Here is a 22,433-nt window from a genome sequence, read left to right as displayed (position 1 = left end):
AGGGGCCACTGAATCCAACTCCTTGTTCAATGCAGGAATCGGGGGGGGGGGGAAGCAGATCTGACAGATGGCACTTAAAATGCTGGAAATTTTAACAGCAGCCCTGTGCAAAAATTATGTGGCTCTTAGCCACTGCATTTAGCGGAAGTTGTTCCTGCATTAATTTGTGTTGTCAGATTTGGAGAAGAAAAAGTCAATGGATCCAGAAATGGTGCTGGAGGTTCCTTTCAACACATGGGAACTATTGTTAGCCAGTCTTCTGAATGGATTAGAAACAGGTCTCCTTCCCAGTTTAAAGATTCACCTGCTGCTTCTTTCACATGCAGACCTGAATTAAATTATAGTACACTTCCCCCTCCAGCTGGCAGACCTTATTACATTGCTATTTATAACACACATAAAATCTCATTTTCTGCGACCGCCTCTTTTGCAGTGTTTCGATAAGCTTCTATGTGAATCCTGAACCAAAGGACCCTATTAAAATGCAGACACACTGGAAAGGTCTTCTTGGATGACAGTAAATTGCATTTGTTTACTTTGTTTTGTATTTGGTTCGGACACACTGTGTGTGTGAACAAACTGTTTCTACTTCTTTGCAATGTTTAATCTGGTGGACTTGGGTGTTCTTAAAAAAATAGCTGCAGTTCAAACCCATTTAGTGACACTGACTCTTTGGATAGATGGTTAGGAGAGAATGTGAAAGGAAGGGAGGGAGTCCATGAGCATTTTGCATTCACTCCACATTTAGACCATAAATTTACATACATGTACATTAAAGCAGTGGCCCCCAACCTTGGGCCTCCAGATGTTCTTGGGCTTCAACTCCCAGAAATCCTGGCCAGCAGAGATGTTGCTGAAGGCTTCTGGGAGTTGTAGGCCAAGAACATCTGGAGGCCCAAGGTTGGGGACCACTGCATTAAAGCCAAGAACGTTCTATGTCCTTTCTCAGCATTCTGACTTCTACAAAACCAAGGGGACATAGCTGAAACAGGAAGCCCAGCACCTCTGAGTGCCATATGACAACAACAGAAGACCCAACATCCTTTCTAAAGTTCTTCAAAAGGCAAAATAAGGAATAGTTGCTAGAAAATCAGGCTCTCCAGGGCTTGGGCAATGCGGAAATCTGGGCTCACCGACCTGAATGTTCAGTTTTATTCCCCCCCTCTGAGTTTGGGAAAGTAATTTTTTGGATCAGAGTTCCCAGAATCCCCTAGCTGGGAAAATCATCTTCATCATCATCTTAGAACTGCAGAGCTGGAAGGGACCCTATGGATAATCAAGTCCAGCTCCTGTCAAGGAGGCACAGTGGGGGAATCAAGCTCACAACCTCTGGCTCCACAGCCAGAACCTCAACTACTGAGCTAACCAATGTCTGAGAAATTCTGGGAGATGCAGTCCAAAGAAAGTAACTTTTTACAAGGCTAGATTCATCTAGCAAGCCCACTGAGTGGGGAAGATCCAAGAAAAGTGTGCAGCCTTTGTTTCCCGTGAGCACTTGCTAAGATTTAACACCATCTTCCTGTGTTTTTCCTTGGCACTGCCCATTTTGGCTCCCTTGCCATGCAGTTCCTGACTCTAGGTCTGGAGTTTAGGGACTGCTGAAAATTATGTGCTGTTAAGGAGTACTGAACTGGTTGGAGATCTCAGTGGTTTAAGTATGTGGTTGCAGAGCCAGAGACTTAGAGTTCAGTTCTCCACTCTGCCTCCTGGGAGAAGAGCCAGCCTGTGTGGCCTTGGGCAGGCTGCACAGTCCCAGGGCACCCCCGGAAGAAGGGAATGGTCAACCACTTCTAAGTACCTAGAAAACCCTGGAAATGTTGCCAGATAATTAAGGAGTACTATCACCCCTGTTTCCAGTGCTGCCAAGGTCCTCTAGAACAGTGGTCCCCAACCTTGGGCCTCCAGACGTTCTTGGACTTCAACTCCCAGAAATCCTGGCCAGCAGAGGTGGTGGTGAAGGCTTCTGGGAGTTGCAGTCCAAAAACATCTGGAGGCCCAAGGTTGGGGACCACTGCTCTAGAAGATGTGTAGGCAAATTTCAGACCTGTAGGGGTTTGACTTTGTTTTTCTTCTAAAAACCAATAAGTAGAGCTGGATGCCGAAGAAATATTCAGTATATAGAATTAGAGAAGCCCAAGTCCAAGAAATCATTCAGAGTGCTGAAACTAAACAAGAGCTCATCACCTTTTCACACAACAGTCCACTTTAAATTAGTTCATATTCATTTGTTGCTGGCATTATTTAAAAAACCAAATATTGGGAGCAAGAAATCCTCAGCACTGTCCTACAGTTCATCCAGAGACCAGCTGGCAGTCCCCATTGTACTTTTCCCACTGCTGTTCTAGAATCCTGCTTCTCAACTACCACGAACGTCTGTTCAGGGATCCGTGCCAGTTCATACATATAGCCAAGCATTTCCTTTCCCAGCCTCCCTGGCCACTCACCCATTCACCAGTTGGTGCACACTCCTCTCCTCCTCTTCAGCTGTTAGACCAGTACCCGGTAGGAGCATAGGTGGCCTTTTCTGCCTCCTTGTCTGAGTGGGTGATCAGCCCATGCTCTTACCGGAGACTGGTCAAACATTTGAGGAAGAGGAGGAGAGGATCGTGTGCCAGCTGATGAGTGGGGGATCCAACTGGGGAGATGGAGGAAGGAAACATGCAGCACCTGTGGTGCAGTGCGTATGAACCGGCACAAACATCCGAACTAAGATTAGTGCCCATCTCAACCTTTGACATTCCAACTGTTTGAAACTTTGATTCCCAGAAAGCCCAATCCTTGGCTGTGCTGGCTGAGGCTTCTGGGAGCTGAAGTTCAACAAGTTTGAAGGACCAAAGGTTGAAAGGTAAAGGTAAAGGTTCTGCTTGACAGTTAGTCCAGTCATGTCTGACTCCAGGGGGTGGTGCTCAACCCTGCTTCCAAGCTGTAGAGCCAGCGTTTGTCCAAAGACAGTTTCCATGGTCACGTGCCCAGTGCGACTTAGACATGGAATGCCGTTACCTTCCCACCAAGGTGGTACCTATTTATCTACTTGCATTTGCATGCTTTCGAATTGCTAGGTTGGCAGGAAAAGGTTGAAAACCTGCCCTATAACAGAGAGGAGCTTCATGGCCCAGCAATTAAACTGCAGTACTGCAGCCAAAACTCTGTTCACAGCCCAAGTTAAATCCCAGGTAGCCAGCTCGAGGTTCACTCCGCCTTCCATCCTTCCACAATTGGTAAACTGAGTACCCTGCTTGCTGAGGAGGGGGAATGTGTAGCTTGCATAATTACATTATAAACCACCCAGAGAGAGCTTTCAGCTTTATGGGGTAGTATATATATTAGAGATGTGGGATTTGTCTTTGTAGATGAAGACAAATCCCACTGACACAGGTGGCCAGCCCAATTTACAAATGCACCCCAGAACCTGTTGGTTGACTTACTGAGCAGTGTGCCTGGCCAGCATCATCATCAGCGCACCAATTGCAGTAGTAGCCCGGCTGCTGCAAACCCACCTCCCTGCTCAGCCGGCCACTCTGGCAAGGGGGCGGGAGGACAGATCTCCCCACTCAGCCATTGAGTGGCCATGCTACTGTGGCCAGTCATGCTACTGCCACGATTGGTGTGCTGCGCACTGCATGGTAAGTGGACTGGTGGGTACAAATTGGGCTGGCCACCTGCGATTCGGCTTTGTCTATGAAGACGAATCCCCAATCTCTAATATAAATATAAGCAGCCCACTTTAGAACACAGTGATGTTAACATCCATCTTAATTTTGCTTGGCCTGCTGAGAGTACATAGGAAACTGCCTTGTACTAGATCAGATTGTTGGTCCATCTAGGCAGCATGGTCAACTGTGTTTTGTAATAATGCTTCTCAAGAGTTTCAAGCAGCAATCGTTCCTAGTTCTGCCCAGAGGCAGCAGGATTTAAACCTGCGTGACCTTCTGCATGCAAAGCTATCCCTGAGCTACAACAGCTAGGGATGTAGCAGAATGGACTTTCTTATAATAAATGGCGTAGGAAAAGAAATCACAGGGTATAGCTTCTCAAGTTGATGTTCTAATTTTCACATATGCTGCAGGATGGATATAGGATGCAATGTACCAGACCATTCTGCTGTACATCTTCTCTTCTTTCCTCTTCTGTTTCCAACCAATGAACAGAAGCTGTACAGCAAAAGGTCTGGTGCACTACATCTGAGTGCAATGAACAGCTGCCAAGGAACCTCTTCATCCTCGGCCAGGACAACCTGCAGTTTTAAAATTCTTCTCCATCATTTTCATCCTCAAAGGAGTCGGTTCCTACTTCTTCATAGTCTTTTTCCAGTGCAGCTAAATCTTCCCGTGCCTCGGCAAATTCTCCTTCCTCCATGCCTTCACCAACATACCAGTGCACAAAAGCTCGCTTGGCAAACATCAGGTCAAATTTGTGGTCCAGCCTTGCCCAGGCCTCCGCAATGGCTGTGGTGTTGCTGAGCATACAAACGGCACGTTGCACTTGAGCAAGATCCCCTCCCGGGACTACTGTGGGGGGCTGGTAGTTGATGCCAACCTGGAAGAAAGAAGAAGGTTAAAGATTATTGAAGAAATAGAAATTCAGAGGGGAAAACATGTAGCACTTGATAAAATGGGCAAGGAAAGATACCTGGATGGCGACATTGTGAATCGTGATGGGTGAAATGTTAGCAGCCTGCTTCCATCTAGTAGCAAATACAGGTAGCTCCTTGAAGATTGTGGTGGAATCATGAAATAAGTACAGTGGTGCCTCGCATAGCGAGGTTAATCCGTTCCGGATTAACCTTCGCTATGCGAAAACATCGCTAAACGGAAATAAAAAAGCCATAGAAACTCATTGAACTTCGTTCAATGCGTTCCTATGGCTTTAAAACTCACCGTTAAGCGATGTTTTTCCATAGCGCCGCCATTTTCGCGCCCTCAGTAAGCGAGGGCAGGGCGCGAAAATGTGGCGCGGACCTTCTGGCGGCCATTTTGGAACCGCCGATCAGCTGTTCTCCCCGCTTCGCTCTGCGAAAATCGCTAAGCAAATTGCTTAGCGATCATTGTGACGTGTGCCATGACGTCACCTGCCTGTCTTGGCTAAGGCTGGAGTTTCCTGGCCTATGGCAAGGCAGGAGGTGGGTCTTATAGGGGTGGAGCTTGTGTATATAAGGGGGATGTACAAGGAGAGAGAGGGTTGTTGAGGGTTGGTTGTTGGGGAATTAGAGAGTGTGAGGGTTAGGTATAGGTTAGGTAACTGTGTGTTAAGTAACTAAGAACTGTGCAGGGTGAAGGTCTGTTAATATAGTATGACAAGTAATTCTTTTAATCAGTGATTTCATTTTTATTTTTGTAATCAATAAATCTTCATTTTTATTTTAAATCCACAATAAGTCTGAAGTGTCAGGTTTATGTGTGGTTGGTGGCAGCGAAGTACTGTGTGTGTGTGAAGGATCGTGGCCTGTCATCTCTAGTGGTGACGTAGGAAGAGGTGGCAGTCGCGACAAAACTGGTGCCAGCGTGTGGGATACGAGTTGTCCAGTTGCCCAGTTGCCCAGAAAAGCCTTGGCTAGTGTGACCAGAGCAAAAGGATTTCAGTTAGGAGCACCTGAAGTGGGGTGTGGGTAACTCTCTAGGATTTGTCTCCAGGGGGGAGCAGATCTAGTAGAGAGGCACCTAAACTTCAGAGTGAGGGTACTGACTTATGAGCTCTAGAAGGTCCATTTTGTGAGGGAGATTGACCCAAAAGTAGGAGGCTGTTGTGACTTGGTCTGAGGGTCCAGAGTTGGGAGAACTCGGAAGGGACAGACTGACCAAGGGCAGCGAAGATTTGGGATCTCTCTGGTGAACTACAGAACCTGAGAGAGGGTGAAGCTGTGGTGGATTTGAAAGCAGAGCCAAGGGCAAAAAAAAATTAAAGTAGCTCTAAATCTGGCAAGAGGCCCAGTGAAGGGGCAGAAGCCATTAGAGACTACAGTAACAAGCCTAGCCATATCTGTTGATATACCCTGTTAGAGAGTGTCAGACCTTAGCACAGGAAAAAAAAAAAAAAGTGACGTTTTAAACAGAGGCTTGAAAATAGAAAAGAGCCTCCTGTGTGATTAAAATGCCTCTCACGCGCAGTCAAATGGCAGAAGTGAGTGAACAAAGAGACCAAGCAATGTCAGACTGGTCTGGGGATGAGTCTAATGGTGAGGGAAGAGTTGCCTCAGTGCAGGAAGAAGCTAATGGTGAACAGTTATCAGAAATTAAGAAAATTCAATTAGCCCAGGCACATGAATTTCAAATGAGACAAATAGAAAAGGAGGAAAGAATAGAAAGGGAAAGAATTGCCCTAGAGAAAGAGAAGATGGAAAGAGAAGAAAGATTGGAGAGAGAGAGGATGGCTTTTGAACTTAGGAAATTGGAAATACTGAACCAAAACAACAACAACAACAGAGATTCTGGTACTGAACCAAGCCAGTTATCAAAATCAGATTTGAAGAAATTTCCTACATATAAACAGGGGGATTGTCCTGAAAACTTCCTTAAAATCTTTGAACGAAGTTGTGCTGATTTTTCTGTGAGGGAAACAGAGAAAATGATAATTTTGAGGTCTCTCCTGAGTGGAAAAATGGCTGACGTGTATGCTGATATGCCAGTTGAGCTCAGTAAAGATTATTCAGAGTACAAAAAAATGGTTTACAATCGTTTTGGCATTAACTCAGAACATCTCAGAATGAAGTTCAGAAAACTTTCTAAAAGAGCAGATGAATCTTATACCCAACTGGGTTTTAACTTAGAAAAGTGTTTAGATAGGTGGCTTGAACAGGAGAATGTAAAAACCTTTCAGGAATTGAAAAATGTTGTGGGCCTGGAGCAGTTTTATTCCTTACTCCATGGGGAACTTAAATTTTTAGTTCAAGAACGAAAACCAACTGATGTTAGAAACGCTGCTCAAATAGCTGATTTTATTTCTCAAATAAGGGGTCCTAGTTGTTATGAGGGGAGAAGTGTGAGGAAAACATGGGACCCAAAGTTCTCTAAAGAACAAGCACAGAGACAGACTAAAGTAGGCGGCCATTTTAGTGAAAAGCCCTCAGAACAGGGCCAGCACAGTAAACAAGTTTTGGAGGGAAAAGAGAAACTTGAGAGATTTGATGGGAAAAGCTCATGGGGGGAGAGAATCTGCTTCATTTGCAAAAAGAAAGGCCACATTGCTTCACAATGTTTTAATACAAGGCAAAATAAAGAAATTCCACCTCAGAAAGTTAATGTAAAAGAAGCAAAGGCTGTATTTTGTGTTCAGAGTAAACCTCAAGCTTCTTCTAGTGAAAGCTCTGTTGTCATGGAAACCCAGGCAGAGGCAGTTAGGAGCTCTGAATTGGATACATTGAAGGAGCTACCTCTCGCTGAAGTTGTCCATTGCTATTACATACAGACCAATGCTGCTTTACTGGAATCTGCTGGGGACAGGATAAAAGTTTTTGAAAATGACTATTCAGCTTTGAGAGACACCTGTTCTGAAATTTCCATATGCCACTCAGACATAGTACCACAAAGTTGTATGATTGCTGACCAGACTCTATCTGTGAAAGGGATTGGGTCAGAACTAGTTTCACTACCTGTAGCTGACTTGAAAATTGAATATCAAGGTTGGAAGGGACTGTGGAGAGTGGGGGTGTCTTCTGAGATCCCTACCCCTTTTCTTATTGGTAATGACTTAACAAAGCATGTCAAGAGTGCCCTAGTGGTAACACGTGCACAATCAGTACAAAGTGAAGCCAGTAGTGGGAATGACTCTCAAGAGCCAGAGAAATTTGTACCACAACCTGAGGCATTCTCAGTTGAAATACCTCAGAAAAGCCTCTTTGTCAAGGAACAAACAGCAGATCCCACCTTAAAAGATTGTTTTGCAAAGGTGACTGATAAAGATTTATCACCTGAGTGCCCTGAACGTTTTATTATCAAGGGTGGTTTACTGTATAGGGAAAAACTGAACAATATTTCAAAAGGGGGGCCTGAAGTTAAGAGACAGTTGGTGGTGCCTGAGAAATATCGCCCTATGATTCTGGAAAAGGGACATGCAGACATTTTCTCAGCTCATATGGGGATCAACAAGACCAAACAAAGAATAGCCCAAAACTTTTACTGGCCTGATATGGGTAAACATATTAAGAGTTTCTGTCAAAGATGCCATATTTGTCAGAGACAGGGCTCTAACTGTGATAAAACTAGAGCAAAACTATGCCCATTACCAGTGATTTCAACTCCTTTTACACGTCTAGGGGTGGATATCATAGGTCCATTGCCCAATGCCACTAAGAGGGGGAACAGATTTATTTTAACTATAGTAGACCATGCCACGAGATATCCAGAAGCGATCCCATTACGTAATATAGAGACCCAGACTGTAGCAGAAGCCTTAGTGAATTACATGAGTAGGATGGGTTTTCCTTCTGAAATAATCACAGATTTAGGAACCTCTTTTACATCCAGACTAATGAAGAGGTTATGGCAAATTTGTGGGATTAAACACCTGGAAACTTCCCCTTATCACCCAGAAAGCAACGGGTTAACAGAAAGATTTAATGGAACTCTTATAAGAATAATCAGAGCATATTTACAAGAGAATCCAAATAACTGGGACCAAAAGTTACAGCTGCTCCTTTATGCTTATAGATCAGTACCCCAAGAGAGCACTGGCTTCAGTCCCTTTGAATTGTTATTTGGAAGGCAAGTGAGGGGACCGCTAGATTTGATCAGGCAAAATTGGGAGCAATGCTTTGAGGATGATCCACAAAACGTGGTAGCTTATATTGACTCCCTAATGAATTGCCTAAAGCGGAATATGGATTTGGCTGTGGAAAACTTAACCACTAAAAAGGCCAAACAAAAGCAATGGTATGACCGAAAGGCAAGAGAACGTCAGTTCAACCCAGGAGATGATGTTCTCAGGCTGAGGCCCATAAAAGGGAACAAGTTACAACTTAAATGGGATGGTCCTTACAGAGTGGTTGAGAAAATAAGTGACCTCAATTATGTTATTGAGGACGAGGAAGGTTCAGGCAGGAGAGTTGTTCATATCAATGCCCTGAAGCCTTATTACAGAGAGACCAATCATGTGCTGTTTGCCATGAAAGCTGCTGGCAAGGAGGAGCCTGAATTACCCTTTTGGGAAGGGAGAGGGCAGCAAAAATATAATCCACAGGATGTGCAGATTAGCCCTACCCTATCCACTGAACAACATAATCATCTTTTAGCACTAGTGACAAGATATCGTGAAGTTTTCTCAAGCAAACCTGGTGTGGCCAAGGGTGTGTTACACAAGATTGACACAGGGAATGCTTCCCCTCAATCTGTAACCCCTTATAGAGTAACAGGGCCATATGTAGAAAAAGTTAGGAAGGAACTGGATGAAATGTTAAAGGATCAGATTATTGTACCTTCTTCTAGTGCTTGGTCAGCCCCGATAGTTTTGGTGGACAAGCCGGACGGCAGTGTGAGGTTCTGCGTTGATTACAGAAAGCTAAACGCAGTAACCAAACCTGATGCATATCCTATGCCCAGGCTTGATGACCTCTTAGAAACCATTGGGGGGTGTAGGTACATCTCCTGCTTAGACCTAGTTAAAGGTTTTTGGCAGGTGAGAATTGATCCTCAGGACCAAGAGAAAACCGCATTTTGCAGTCCATTTGGCCTGTTTGAGTTCCGGGTCCTCAGTTTTGGCCTGAGAAACTCACCAGCAACGTTTCAAAGGCTCATGGACCATACTCTGAAAGGGCTTAGTGACTTCACAGTAGCTTATATCGATGACATAGGGGTCTTTAGCAACACCTGGCAAGATCGCCTACATCATCTAGAGTTAGTGCTACAAAGATTGAAAGATGCTGGCTTAACTGTTAAAGCTAGTAAGTGTCAGCTAGGTAACTCGGAGATGAAGTACCTAGGTCACATAGTGGGAGGAGGCCTAATCAAACCTTTAGAGGCCAAGGTAGAAGCAATCGTGAATTGGCCCAGACCTACCACTAAAAAGAAAGTGAGGTCCTTTCTAGGTCTGGCAGGGTATTACAGAAGGTTTATACCCGGTTTCAGTGAGATTGCTGCACCTTTATCAGACCTGACAAAGAAGCAGAGCAGCAACAGCGTTTCCTGGTCGGAGGAGTGCGAGATGGCGTTTGGACAGCTGAAAGATGCTCTAACCAACCATCCAGTGCTGCATGCTCCTGACTTCAACAGAGAGTTCATCATCTACACAGATGCGTCTAATGCCGGTGTGGGAGCGGTACTGTGCCAACAGGATGACAGCGGAGACCAACATCCAGTGGCGTACCTGAGCAAGAAGTTGCTTCCCAGGGAGAAGAATCTTTCTACCATCGAGAAAGAATGTTTGGCGATCATCTTTGCGATCCGGAAGCTGAAGGCTTACATCTGGGGTCGACATTTTACCTTGTGCACTGATCACTCACCTCTATCGTGGTTGAGGACTATGAAATCACAGAACAGTAAACTGATGAGGTGGGCGCTTCTTTTGCAGGACTATGATTTCGAGGTTAAGGTGGTCAGAGGGACTATAAACTGTGTGGCTGACGCCTTATCCAGAAGACCGGAAGACGACATCTAAAGGACTTATGAACTCTGTGTATGGTATATGGCAATGTAAAGTGTTTGAAAAGTTATGTATTGTGTATGATAAATGTTTTACATTGCATGTTTTCATTTAGCTGTTTGAAGGAAGTGTAAGTATATTGGTAATTGTGTTAACTTGTGAAAAAAAAATGTAATGCTTTATGTTTGTGGTAGTTGTTTTGGGGAAAAAGCACCTTAGCTTTCCCCCACAAAACAACTTATTAAAGGGGGAAGGTATGTGACGTGTGCCATGACGTCACCTGCCTGTCTTGGCTAAGGCTGGAGTTTCCTGGCCTATGGCAAGGCAGGAGGTGGGTCTTATAGGGGTGGAGCTTGTGTATATAAGGGGGATGTACAAGGAGAGAGAGGGTTGTTGAGGGTTGGTTGTTGGGGAATTAGAGAGTGTGAGGGTTAGGTATAGGTTAGGTAACTGTGTGTTAAGTAACTAAGAACTGTGCAGGGTGAAGGTCTGTTAATATAGTATGACAAGTAATTCTTTTAATCAGTGATTTCATTTTTATTTTTGTAATCAATAAATCTTCATTTTTATTTTAAATCCACAATAAGTCTGAAGTGTCAGGTTTATGTGTGGTTGGTGGCAGCGAAGTACTGTGTGTGTGTGAAGGATCGTGGCCTGTCATCTCTAGTGGTGACGTAGGAAGAGGTGGCAGTCGCGACAATCACCGCAAAGCGAAAAAACGCTATAGGGGCCATCGCTGAGCGAACGCTCCAGCGATCGCCCGGACCCCTCGCTATGCGAATTCATCGCATAGTGAAGCACTCACTAAGCGAGGCACCACTGTACACAGGAAGCTGCCTTGTGCTCTATGCTGTACTGGAGCCACAACTCACAGGATGAACACCCTTAGCAACAACTATGACATAATATGTCACCCCTTAATTTGTCCCTGTTTCCTCTGAGCTGAGTTGTAGTTCTCATTCTTTGTGTGTGTTCTGTGCCATCAAGTCAGAACCAACTTGCAGTGAGCCTAATAGGGCTTTCAAGTTAAGTGAGACATTTAAGGAGTGCTTTTTAGCAGTTCTACTCCCCCAGTGAGTTTCCATGGCCAAGCAGGGATTCAAACCCTGTTCTCCTGAGTCCTAGGCCATCACTCTATCCATTAAACCACATGGGGAATCCCAATCATCACAGTAAAAAAAGAATCACGATATTTGTAGAAAATCTCTGATTTGTGGAATATTCATCACTACATATTTGTCAATTTCAGAGACCCCAATAAATATGAAGGGACAAATATTTGCCTGGTTTTTATTTGTCCCCTTAGGCAGAAAGGGAAGGTTAGGCTGACAGAATGGTAGCTTCCTTTCTGTCAGCCTAGCCTTCTCTCTCTGCCTATGCACCCATTAAAAAGCTGATTAGCAGGCCAATAGGCAGAGAGAACAAGCTAGACTGCCAGAACAGAAGCCACCATTCTGGCAGCCCAGCCTTCCTTCTCTGCCTATACTCTTGTTCAGGGGGTTCTCCAAACTTTTCACACAGAGGGCCACATAATAGGCAGTGATAGAAGGCCAGAGTGCGAGAATAGAAGTCAGCACTGCCATCTGCAAAGATGGCGATGGCAGTGGAGATGACAATGGCGAAGATGGCAGCTGAGGCAGTAGGACAAGGTATGGAGGTGATGGGAGAAATGGGGAGGGGGCGGGGGCAGGCTGTGAGGGCAGGGGGGCTCAGCTTTTTTTTCAGACAGACACAGGCTGTCTAAAAATACACCCCAGGAACTGACGGACCGATTCATGTAAATTCACAGTTTGTGGTTCATGATGAACCACCAACCAAGATGAACCACCAGTTTAGTGGTTGGTGGTTCATCACTTACCACAAACTGTAAATTTACATGAATCGGTTCATCAACCAAGATGAACCAGCATCTCTACCAACAATAACAGCAGATCTGCCTATTGCTAATATTTGCTGCACTGAGAGCTTTAAAGGTGGAGTCCTATAAAAGAATGAATAACTTTCTCTGTGCTCACCTTGAAGCCAGTTGGGCACCAGTCCACAAACTGGATTGCTCTCTTGGTCTTGATACCAGCAATGGCTACATTCACATCTTTGGGCACCACATCGCCACGGTAGAGCATGCAGCAGGCCATGTACTTCCCATGGCGAGGGTCACATTTCACCATCTGGTTGTTGGGCTCAAAGCAAGAGCTGGTGATCTCGGCCACAGATAGCTGCTCGTGGTAGGCCCTCTCAGAGGAGATGATGGGCGCATAGGTCACCAGCGGGAAGTGGATGCGAGGGTAGGGCACCAGGTTCGTCTGGAACTCGGTCAGGTCCACGTTGAGGGCACCGTCAAAGCGCAGGGAAGCAGTGATGGAGGAAACGATCTGGCTGATGAGGCGGTTCAAGTTGGTGTAAGTGGGGCGCTCAATGTCCAAATTGCGCCGACAGATGTCGTAGATGGCCTCGTTGTCCACCATGAAGGCACAGTCGGAATGCTCCAAGGTCGTGTGGGTGGTCAGGATGGAATTGTAGGGCTCCACCACAGCCGTGGAAACCTGTGGGGCCGGATAGATGGCAAACTCCAGTTTGGACTTCTTGCCATAGTCCACAGAGAGGCGCTCCATCAGCAAGGAGGTAAAGCCTGAGCCTGTGCCTCCTCCAAAGCTGTGGAAAATCAGGAATCCTTGTAGTCCAGAGCAGGCGTCAGTCTGAAAAGTGAAATATTATTAACAGTGAATCACACAAGAAGCATTTCCAGGTATCATTTTTACAATAAAGAATCTAAACTGTTTTGAAATCTCTTTAATTATGTTTTTGAATAAAACCTGGGAACATTTGATTTTTTTTAATAAGCCAAAAGACCAATAACAAAACATATGTCTTAAACAAATATCAAATCACATATCGAATCATTCTCAAACACTGCAAATCAAGACTGAAGGTAAGGGGTCTCATGACTAAATGCTCCAGTGTATTAAAATGAAAATCCCTACATATAGCAACAACAACAGTACTGATGGTTGTTGTGGGTTTTTCGGGCTGTTTGGCTGTGTTCTAAAGCAGTGGTCTCCAACTTTGGGCCTCCAGATGTTCTTGGACTTCGAGGCCCAGAAATCCTGGCCAGCAGGATGGTGGTGAAGGCTTCTGGGAGTTGTAGTCCAAGAACATCTGGAGGCCCAAGGTTGGGGACCACTGTTCTAAAGGTTGTTCTTCATAACGTTTTGCCAGTCTCTGTGGCCGGCATCTTCAGAGGACAGGAGTCAGAACTCTGTCTGTACTCTGGTGCAATTTGTTTGGATAGTTGAATATTTATAGCTGTGGGATCAGCTTTTTCCCTTCAGTACTATTCTGAGTTATCATGAACCTTCCCTGGGGTTATCTAGGTCAGAGTACTCTGAAGTGGTTCACCAGTCTCTCCTTATGCGGGTGCTCAGGAATTATGCAGCTTGCTCAAGGCTTGGCTTTTCTTCCAGAAGTCACACTGGGGCTCCACAGTCAGTTGCTCCAACCCACTGCATTATACAGCCAGCTATGTAGAGAAAACTCAGTGGTCAAAGGAAATGTTCCAGCTCTCCGTCTGCTGCACACTAATATCTCTGTGTAGAGGTTTATTATTCCATGTTGGAGCATTTAAATGTATGATCCCAATCTACATTCAGAAATTATTCCCTCCACAATGTTTTATCATGTAACCTCTTGCTTGAGTAGACCAGCTGCATCTGGGACTACTAGAAAGACGCTACCACCCATTGTAGAAAGAGGTGTATTAAAATAAGAATTTCTAGCACTCTGAATGTCTACCCCTTTCAGCTCCCAGACCATCCTAACGGCTACATTATTTCTACTGACCAGTTTGCGAATACGATCCAATACAATATCAATGCTTTCTTTGCCAATGGTGTAGTGGCCTCGGGCATAATTATTAGCTGCATCTTCCTTGCCAGTAATCAGCTGTTCAGGGTGGAAAAGCTGGCGGTACGTTCCAGCCCGTACTTCATCTGTTAGCAAAAGTAAAACACATATATTGACGGTACCTTTTATGGACATCCTTCAATTTTATTAATGTGTTCAATGGAAAACCTTAGAAATGATGCTCTAAGTGTGGTCCATATGAACCTTATGATTTTAAAAAAATCATATTGCTCCTCCTAGGCTGAATCTAGAAAATATGCTGGTGTAAAAACCCAGACAAGACAGAAACAGAACTCTCTTAAGAGCTGAAAGACATCTTTTCCCCCTAACAATAAGCTGCAAATTAGTTTGCTTTTGGCTGGGTAGTTGGGAGGCAAGAGATAGGAGGACAGGATTAACTTGCAAGTGAAGTTTTTGTTTTGTTTCTTTGTGGGGCAGGGAGACAGAAATGTGTATTTGAAAAGAAAACACTCGATCACCTTTAAATTCTGCAGCTACCTCCTCAACTGTTTCTCCACAGTATTAGGCACATTCATGTGCCTAATACAGCCTCAGCTGGTTCCTGATAGTCTAAACCTGAGAAGGAAAGTTTGCAAACTTTTAGATAAGAGTTTGTAAAATTACTCTGAAGAGAAATTAATCCAATGACAGACTGAAACCATCCAGAATAGAGTGGTGGTATCTGATATCCAGAGCATCATCCTAAATCTGCTCAGTTGTGAAAGGCTTAAATATATCCACAAATTCATTCTTCTTCAAAGTAACTTCTCAATCTCTATTCCTGATATTGCTGAATTGCAATTTTAATCCTCCTTCACTATTGGCTATACTGGTTAGGGATGACCGGAGCTGAAGTCCAGCATCTAGAGAACTTACACATCCCTGGCAAAAACTAAATTTCAGGGGCATAAGAGGGTTAAGGCTGGTAGCACAATATCAATAGGCCACTTTCGTACCAAAATTAACCATGGTACTTTCGGTTGATACTTGTTTCCTGCAATATCTTTCTCACACACATACTGGATATAGTGCTACTGCACCTATACAGTTCATATTAATTATCATAGAAATCATATCATAGATATTATATAATTCATATTAATTATCCCCTTCTTTCCTTCCCACCGTGCCATTACCTTCCCACTGTGCGGGTACCTATTTATCTACTTGCATTTTTACATGCTTTCAAACTGCTAGGTTGGCAAGAGCTCGGACAGGAGCGCACTCCGTGGCGTGGATTCGAACTGCTGGTCTTTTGACCTTGCATCTTTCAACCTTGCAGTCCAGAGGCTTTGCAGTTTAACCCGCAGCGCCACTGCGTCCCACTTTAACATAGGCTGTCTCTTTAATGAGAAAATTCACACAACCTGGGGGGAAAGAGCTAGGTTTCATGGTTGTTTGGATGATCAGTAACAAGGAAGATAACCTTCCTCTGGTCTGTTCATCCAAACTGGAGCTACAAAAGCAAACTCTGTATCTGTTTATGGCAGGAATGAGATAAAAACTAAAGAGCTACAAGGAAATATTAACCTTGTAAATCCAAGGGTTTCGTTATACACCGTTCCTGCAGTAGAAACACAAATTTTTGGGTAGTTTTCACAGATGTGTAGGAGTGTTTTTACTCAAGAGGTGGGGAAAGTTCCTGGTGTGGGGCAATTACTCCCAGAATATTCCAGTCAGCATGTCAATTGATGAGGATATTCTGAAGGATGTAATGCAAAAAAGTAACTTCCTTCATCAATAGTTCTACTTTGTAGTTGCACTGGTGGAGTTCTAACAGATGTCCCCCTGCCCCCCGTTTTGCATGGCAAATTACAACTATTAATACATGTTTGCTCTATTTACAGCTGTTAATGGTACGAGAGTCTTGTCTGCCATTGCCTCTGTCTTCTTCCCAGCACTCGTTTCTTTCAAACAGGGCTCCTTTGTACTTGCCATTGCTAATTAACCCACTCACCTACTACTGTGGGTTCTAGATCCACCATAACAGCTCGCGGCACATGTTTCCCCGTGCGTGTTTCACTGAAGAACGTGGTGAAAGAGTCATCATCGTTAAACTTGTTGGGCTGATTCTGGAAAGTGCCATCGGGCTGAATGCCATGCTCCAGGCAGAAAAGCTCCCAGCATGCGTTGCCGATCTGAACTCCAGCTTGACCAACATGGACAGAGATGCATTCACGCTGGAGAGAAAGAACAAAGAAAAGATCAGAAGCAGTAGCGCAGCCATTATGGCTTTTAATTTTTCCCAGCATATTCCTTCTAAGAAACAATGTTGCTTGACTATCGGTATCAAAATAAGTGAAATGCTCATGACGTTTTGGCTGGTGTTTTCCAATAGCATGTATAGAAAAGTAAATAATCAGGACTTTCTGCTTTTAGATAACTATATATTGTATTATGCTATTTAGAACTCTGAATCTCACATTGGCTTCTAGTGCATGTTCTCAATAATTTTTTTTTTAGGGTAACACCAATATTTCCATGTTGTTTTTGTTTAGTTATTAAGTCGTGTCCAACTCTTTGTGACTCCATGGACCAGAGCATGCCAGGCCCTCCTGTCTTCCACTATCTCCCGGAGTTTAGTTAAATTCATGTTGGAAGCTTTGGTGACACTGTCTGTCGTCCCCTTCTCTTCTTGCCCTCACATTTTCCCAACATCAGGATCTTTTCCAGGGAGTCTTTTCTTCTCATGAGATGGCCGAAGTATTGGAGCTTCAGCTTCAGGATCTATCTTTCCAGTGAGCACTCAGGGTTGATTTCATTTAGAATGGATAGGTTTGTTCTCCTTGCAGTCCAGGTGACCCTCAAGAGTCTCCTCCAGCACCACAATTCAAAAGCATCAATTTTTCATCGATCAGCATTCTTTATGGTCCAGCTCTCACTTCCATACATCACTACTGGAAAAACCATAGCTTTGACTATGCAGACCTTTGTCGGCAAGGTGATGACTCTGCTTTTTAAGATGCTGTCTAGGTTTGTCATCGCATTCCTCCCAAGAAGCAGGCGTATTTTAATTTCATGGATGCTGTCACCATCTGCAGTGATCATGGAGCCCAAGAAAGTAAAATCTGTCACTGCCTCCATATCTTCCCCTTCTGTTTGCCAGGACGTGATGGGATCAATGGCCATGATCTTAGGTTTTTTTTAATGTAGAGCTTCCGACCGTTTTTTGCACTGTCCTCTTTCACCCTCATTACAAGGTTCCTTAATTCCTCCTCACTTTCTGCCATCTGAGTGGTATCCTCTGCATATCTGAGGTTGGTGATATTTCTTCCAGCAATCTTAATTCCGCCTTGGGATTCATTCAGTCCTGCCTTTTGCATGATGCATTCTGGATATAAGATAAACATTTCCATACAGGTAGGCAGGTTAAGTCTGTTACAGTAGAGCAGTCCTACGGTCCACCCAAATCATGTCTACCTTGTTTATGTATGTTGTTATTATGAAATTCTGAATCACACGCAATGCCTCTGAGGACTCATAGTAATATACAGTATATCACGGAAGTGAGTACAGCCCCTCATATTTCATAAATATTTTAGTATATCTTTTCATGTGACAACATTGAAAAAATGACGCTTGGCTACAATGTAAAGCAGTGAGTATGCAGCTTGTATAACAGTGTAAAGTGCTGTGCCCTGAAAATAACGCAACACAAAGCTATTAATCTCTAAACCCCATGGAACAAAAGTGAGTACACCCCTAAGGGGGGCAGGAGGTCTGTCTCTGAGGCCCGGTCCGTCTCAGGCCTCAGACTGGCACCGGGCTGCGGACCGGAGGTTGACGACCTCTGGTCTACACAAGTAAAGGCTGGAATCCTGGTGCATAGTTGGAAAAATAGCATAAATTCTGGAAGTGAATTGCCGTAAGTTAAGAAATCTCTGTAGACATCTCTAGCATAGTGAGTTGCATGACTCATGTGCAGCAGATAATGCCTGAGGAAATTTTCTAACACAGTAAGTCACATCCAAAACTTATGTAATTTGTGTAACTGTGGAATAGGATTTTAGCCAATGCTTGCTAGCTCTCCCTTGAAACCATACAGAATCTGACAGATCTTAGAAAATAGTCCATGTACCATGTGGATTCATTTCTATTTCTGACTGGGACTTGATGTGGCTCAACAGTATTTCTCCAGGGAGTGTAATTTAAGAACCTGCTAGATTCCTTGACTTTTCTCTGAGAGCAGGAATGACAGTATCACGCCAAAATAATTTCTTGTTAATCTTCACTTGCTCATTTCTGCTACTTTACACATTGATCAAAAAAATAACATGAGCTTATAGACTGGAGCAAGTAAGTTATGTTTACAGTAGTTTGACATTTTAACAGTTAGCGGGTGGTTTAAATTTGGAAATTCTCTGTCCCTCCCTTCTTCTGCAGAAGTTTCAGCACAGCAAAGGAAACTAACAAAGCTAGATAAGAGACAGAAAACATCCCAGATAGCAAACATGAGGTTAGACCATGACGATTTCTAGAGTTTGGTGACTTAAAGTTTAAAAGGAATTTGTTTATCAGTATTTCTCAGCAACCAAATTGTTCCCTTGTGGTTACCAACAGGCCAGAAAAAGTACACAGAAATATTCTCTGCTTGCTCTTCTGGTCAATTCTCATATTGTCCTCAGAAATACCTATAAAGACATAAGAGACAAAACTAAAGAACATTTTCCTTCGTATTGATAATGCTTGTCCAAATGTCTCTAGAAATAATAATAATGTGCTGTCAAACCAGTACTGGGTTATGGGTATTCTAGGTACTGAATACTCAGAAGTGGTTCATCATTCCTTTCTTCTAGGAGCGCCCTGGGACTGTGCAGCTTGCCCAAGGCTACGCAGGCTGGCTCTACTCACAGGAATTATCGTGGGAGATCAAGCTCCCAACAGCTGCTTCTGCAGCCAGATACCTAAAGCACTAAACTATCCAGCCAGCTCCCCCAAATGTCTTTAAAGCCCTTGAAAAGGAACTTCTGAACGTTTTATCTATTACTATTATTTAACTTACTCCATTCACCTACAAGGTAACTCTGTAACTACTGGTTCTATTAACCATTACCTAAAAGTAACTACCTAGAGTTAGGAAGTACTAAAAGTAACTACAGAGCTAGGAAGTAACTACCTAGAGGTAGTTACTTCCTAGCTCTGATCATCTCCCAAAGCCTGCTCAGGGACAGTAATAATAATAACCTGCGCGAATCAGGAGGTGAGGCTGAGGAGCCTGACGCCGAGAGAGGCCCGGAAGGAGAAGACATGAAACCGGGCCTTCTCGGCAGTGGCTCCTCGCCTTTGGAACAATCTCCCTCCGGGAATTCACGCAGCCCCTACACTGGGCATCTTCAAAACCCAATTAAAAACATGGTTATTTATTCAGGCCTTCCCTCCAGCCAATTCTTGATTTTCTTCTTCTTCGTTTCCTATTTTTTAAGTTTATTCTAGTTGTTTTGTATTAGCCATGTATCTGTTGTATTTTATTGATTAATTTTATATTGGAAGCCGCCTAGAGTGGTCCATTGGTCCAGATAGGCGGGGTATAAATCAAATAAATAAATAAATAAATAAATAAATAAATAAATAAATAAATAAATAAATAAATAACAGAATTTGCTGCCCTGGTGATAGTTTTTGCTACCCTACTGTGTTCCTAAATGAATTTCCCAAACTGAATGCCCTCCAGATGTGATAGACTGCAATTGCCATTATCTTCCTGTAGCTGGAGATGGTGGAAGTTTTAGTTAATACATCTGGAATGCCCAGAGCTAATGAATTTTTAGTGGGTGAGGAGTGTTTGGTGGATTTTTTTTATGTGTGTGCATGTGGGTCTGGTCTCTAGGTGCCTGTGTGAATTTTATTGTATGGGTATACTATGTATATACTTACGATGACAATAAATTTATTTGATTTGATTTGAATGTATCTCTATAGAACCACATCTGTCCAGTATGCTGGACTGGAAATGGGAATGCACTTTTTAGTGCTTTTTTCTCCTGCATCTCTTAAGGACAATCCTGACCTGCAAATTTTATTTGTTAGGTGGCGGGAATGCTTCCCATCATGCCTACCATGCAAAGCTTAATTTGCTGATCTCAGTAGAGCAAAAGACTGTTAAATGCACAAGAGCCGGCTCAGCCATTCCTTTCCGGTAAGTTGGCAATTCTGTTTTCTGTAAGGAAAGCTGAAATATTTGGACATGGGCCTCCTCCTGCTAACAGCAAATTCTGTGCCCCAGGTTCCCTCACCCTCATCTGACGACTTCCACATATGTTGGAACTGCCACTCTCATTATCCCCAAACCAGCATGACCACTGTCAACAGTTCAAGTTGTAACATGATAATCCATGACAGCTGAAGGACTGCAGTATATATCACGATTATACAAGATTCTTAGCAATGTTTAAAGTTACTTTCAGATTCAGGGGCCTATAGCTAGTGCTGTCTAATAATAATTGCGTGCTGTCAAGTCAGTTCTGACTTATGGCAACCCTTTCCAGGGTTTGCTAGGTAAGGAATACTGTACACAGAAATGCTTTACCACCCCCTTCTTCTGTGGGATCCCTTGGATTGTGCAGTTTGCCCATGACATTGGCCCTTCTCCAAGGCACAGTTGGGGAATCAAACCCCTAACCTCTGGCTCTGCATCCAGATACCTAAACCACAGCAGTGCTGTCTGGACTGAAAACAACCACAGGCCAAAGGAGTATTCATATAAATGCAGCTCCCCACACTGCCTTATATTTATGGTAATCTTCTTGTTGTAGGTCACACTGTCACAAATGCTATTTTTTAAAAGGATGGTATAGCGTTCACCCTTTTGTTATGCAAAATAACTCATGTATTATTCATGTTCTAGGCAAATACGGTGGAGAGGCGGAGCCGAGAGAGAGAGAGAGAGAGAGAGAGAGAGAGAGAGAGAGAGAATGAGAGAGAGAGAAAGAGGTTAAAAGGCGGAGTCAAGTCAGTCAAGAGTCAAGAGTGAGAGAGAGGGAGTTAGAGGCAGAAGAGATAGAGATTGAGAGAGAGACTGGTTAAGATAAATGGATAGAGAAGGTAATTAATTATATGGCAAGAAGAAAGTATGTATAGAGAGACCTGTGAATGATTTGCTTGTAAACAATGAACAACTGTAGAACATCTGTGATTATTATTAACTTTGCTATACTTCAGTAAATAAGTTCTGTTTGCATTTACCAAACAAGTGTTTGGGCAAACGTCTTTTATACTGTAGATAGAGGTCCACTGGGGGCAGTGAGGGAAACAAAGACTGGAACCTTCGTGAGGGCACAAAACGTAGGTGCTTCATAGAGGGAATCATCACAGATGGCTTATCTGGTAGAAATTAAATGCTGTTCTAATTATTGCTTCTAAGAATAGGTTGCATTCAGTGCCTATATCCTTGTGTAAGGAGGACCTCTTAAAAATCCAGCAGGATTTACTTCTGAGCAGAGTTTGGAAAAATTGCTGTTTTAGATCATATCCCCTACAGCCATAACTTCTGAATAGACTAAGGTGATTAGAGGGGGGGAAAGAAAATAGATTAATGTCTTTACTAGTTTTTTAGAAGAGCTTTTCATGGTACCTGCACCTGCTGAAATGTCCTTTTCGACCCAACTATTGTACAAGAAATTTGAAGTTTTTGTTCTCTGGTCACCTTAGAACAAAGGTTCCCAAACTTGGTTCTCCAGATGGTCTTGGACTATAACTCCCAGAAATCCTGGCCAGCATAGCTAGGGGTGAAGGCTTCTAGGAGTTTTTGTCCAAGAACATCTGGGGATCCAAGTTTAGGAACCACTACCGTAGAACAGACTAAGGTAACTGTGGTGCTGGAGGAGACTCTTGATAGTCCCTGGACTGCAAAGAGAACAAACCAATCCATTCTGAAGGAAATCAACCCTGAGTGCTTACTGGATCCTGAAGCTGAGGCTCCAATACTTTGGCCATCTCATGAGAAAAGAAGACTCCCTGGAAAAGCC

General features: G+C 43.6%; 1 protein-coding gene across 1 annotated transcript in view; it reads right to left on the bottom strand.

The window, feature by feature from the left end:
* Positions 1–1,169: 1,169 nt before the first annotated feature.
* Positions 1,170–22,433, bottom strand: part of LOC110070394 (tubulin alpha-8 chain) — a 23,424-nt gene continuing 2,160 nt past the window's right edge. The window contains exons 2-5 of the mRNA XM_072999802.2: positions 16,427–16,649; positions 14,407–14,555; positions 12,585–13,265; positions 1,170–4,536 (exon numbers count right to left, since the gene is read on the bottom strand). Of these exons, the coding sequence (XP_072855903.1) occupies positions 4,243–4,536; positions 12,585–13,265; positions 14,407–14,555; positions 16,427–16,649 (1,347 nt within the window). The 3' untranslated portion in view covers positions 1,170–4,242. The remainder of the gene's footprint in view (positions 4,537–12,584; positions 13,266–14,406; positions 14,556–16,426; positions 16,650–22,433) is intronic.

Source organism: Pogona vitticeps, chromosome 5 (genome assembly GCF_051106095.1).
Source record: "Pogona vitticeps strain Pit_001003342236 chromosome 5, PviZW2.1, whole genome shotgun sequence".
Classification (NCBI taxonomy): Eukaryota; Metazoa; Chordata; class Lepidosauria; order Squamata; family Agamidae; genus Pogona; species Pogona vitticeps.
This window is presented reverse-complemented; position numbering and strand designations above follow the sequence as displayed.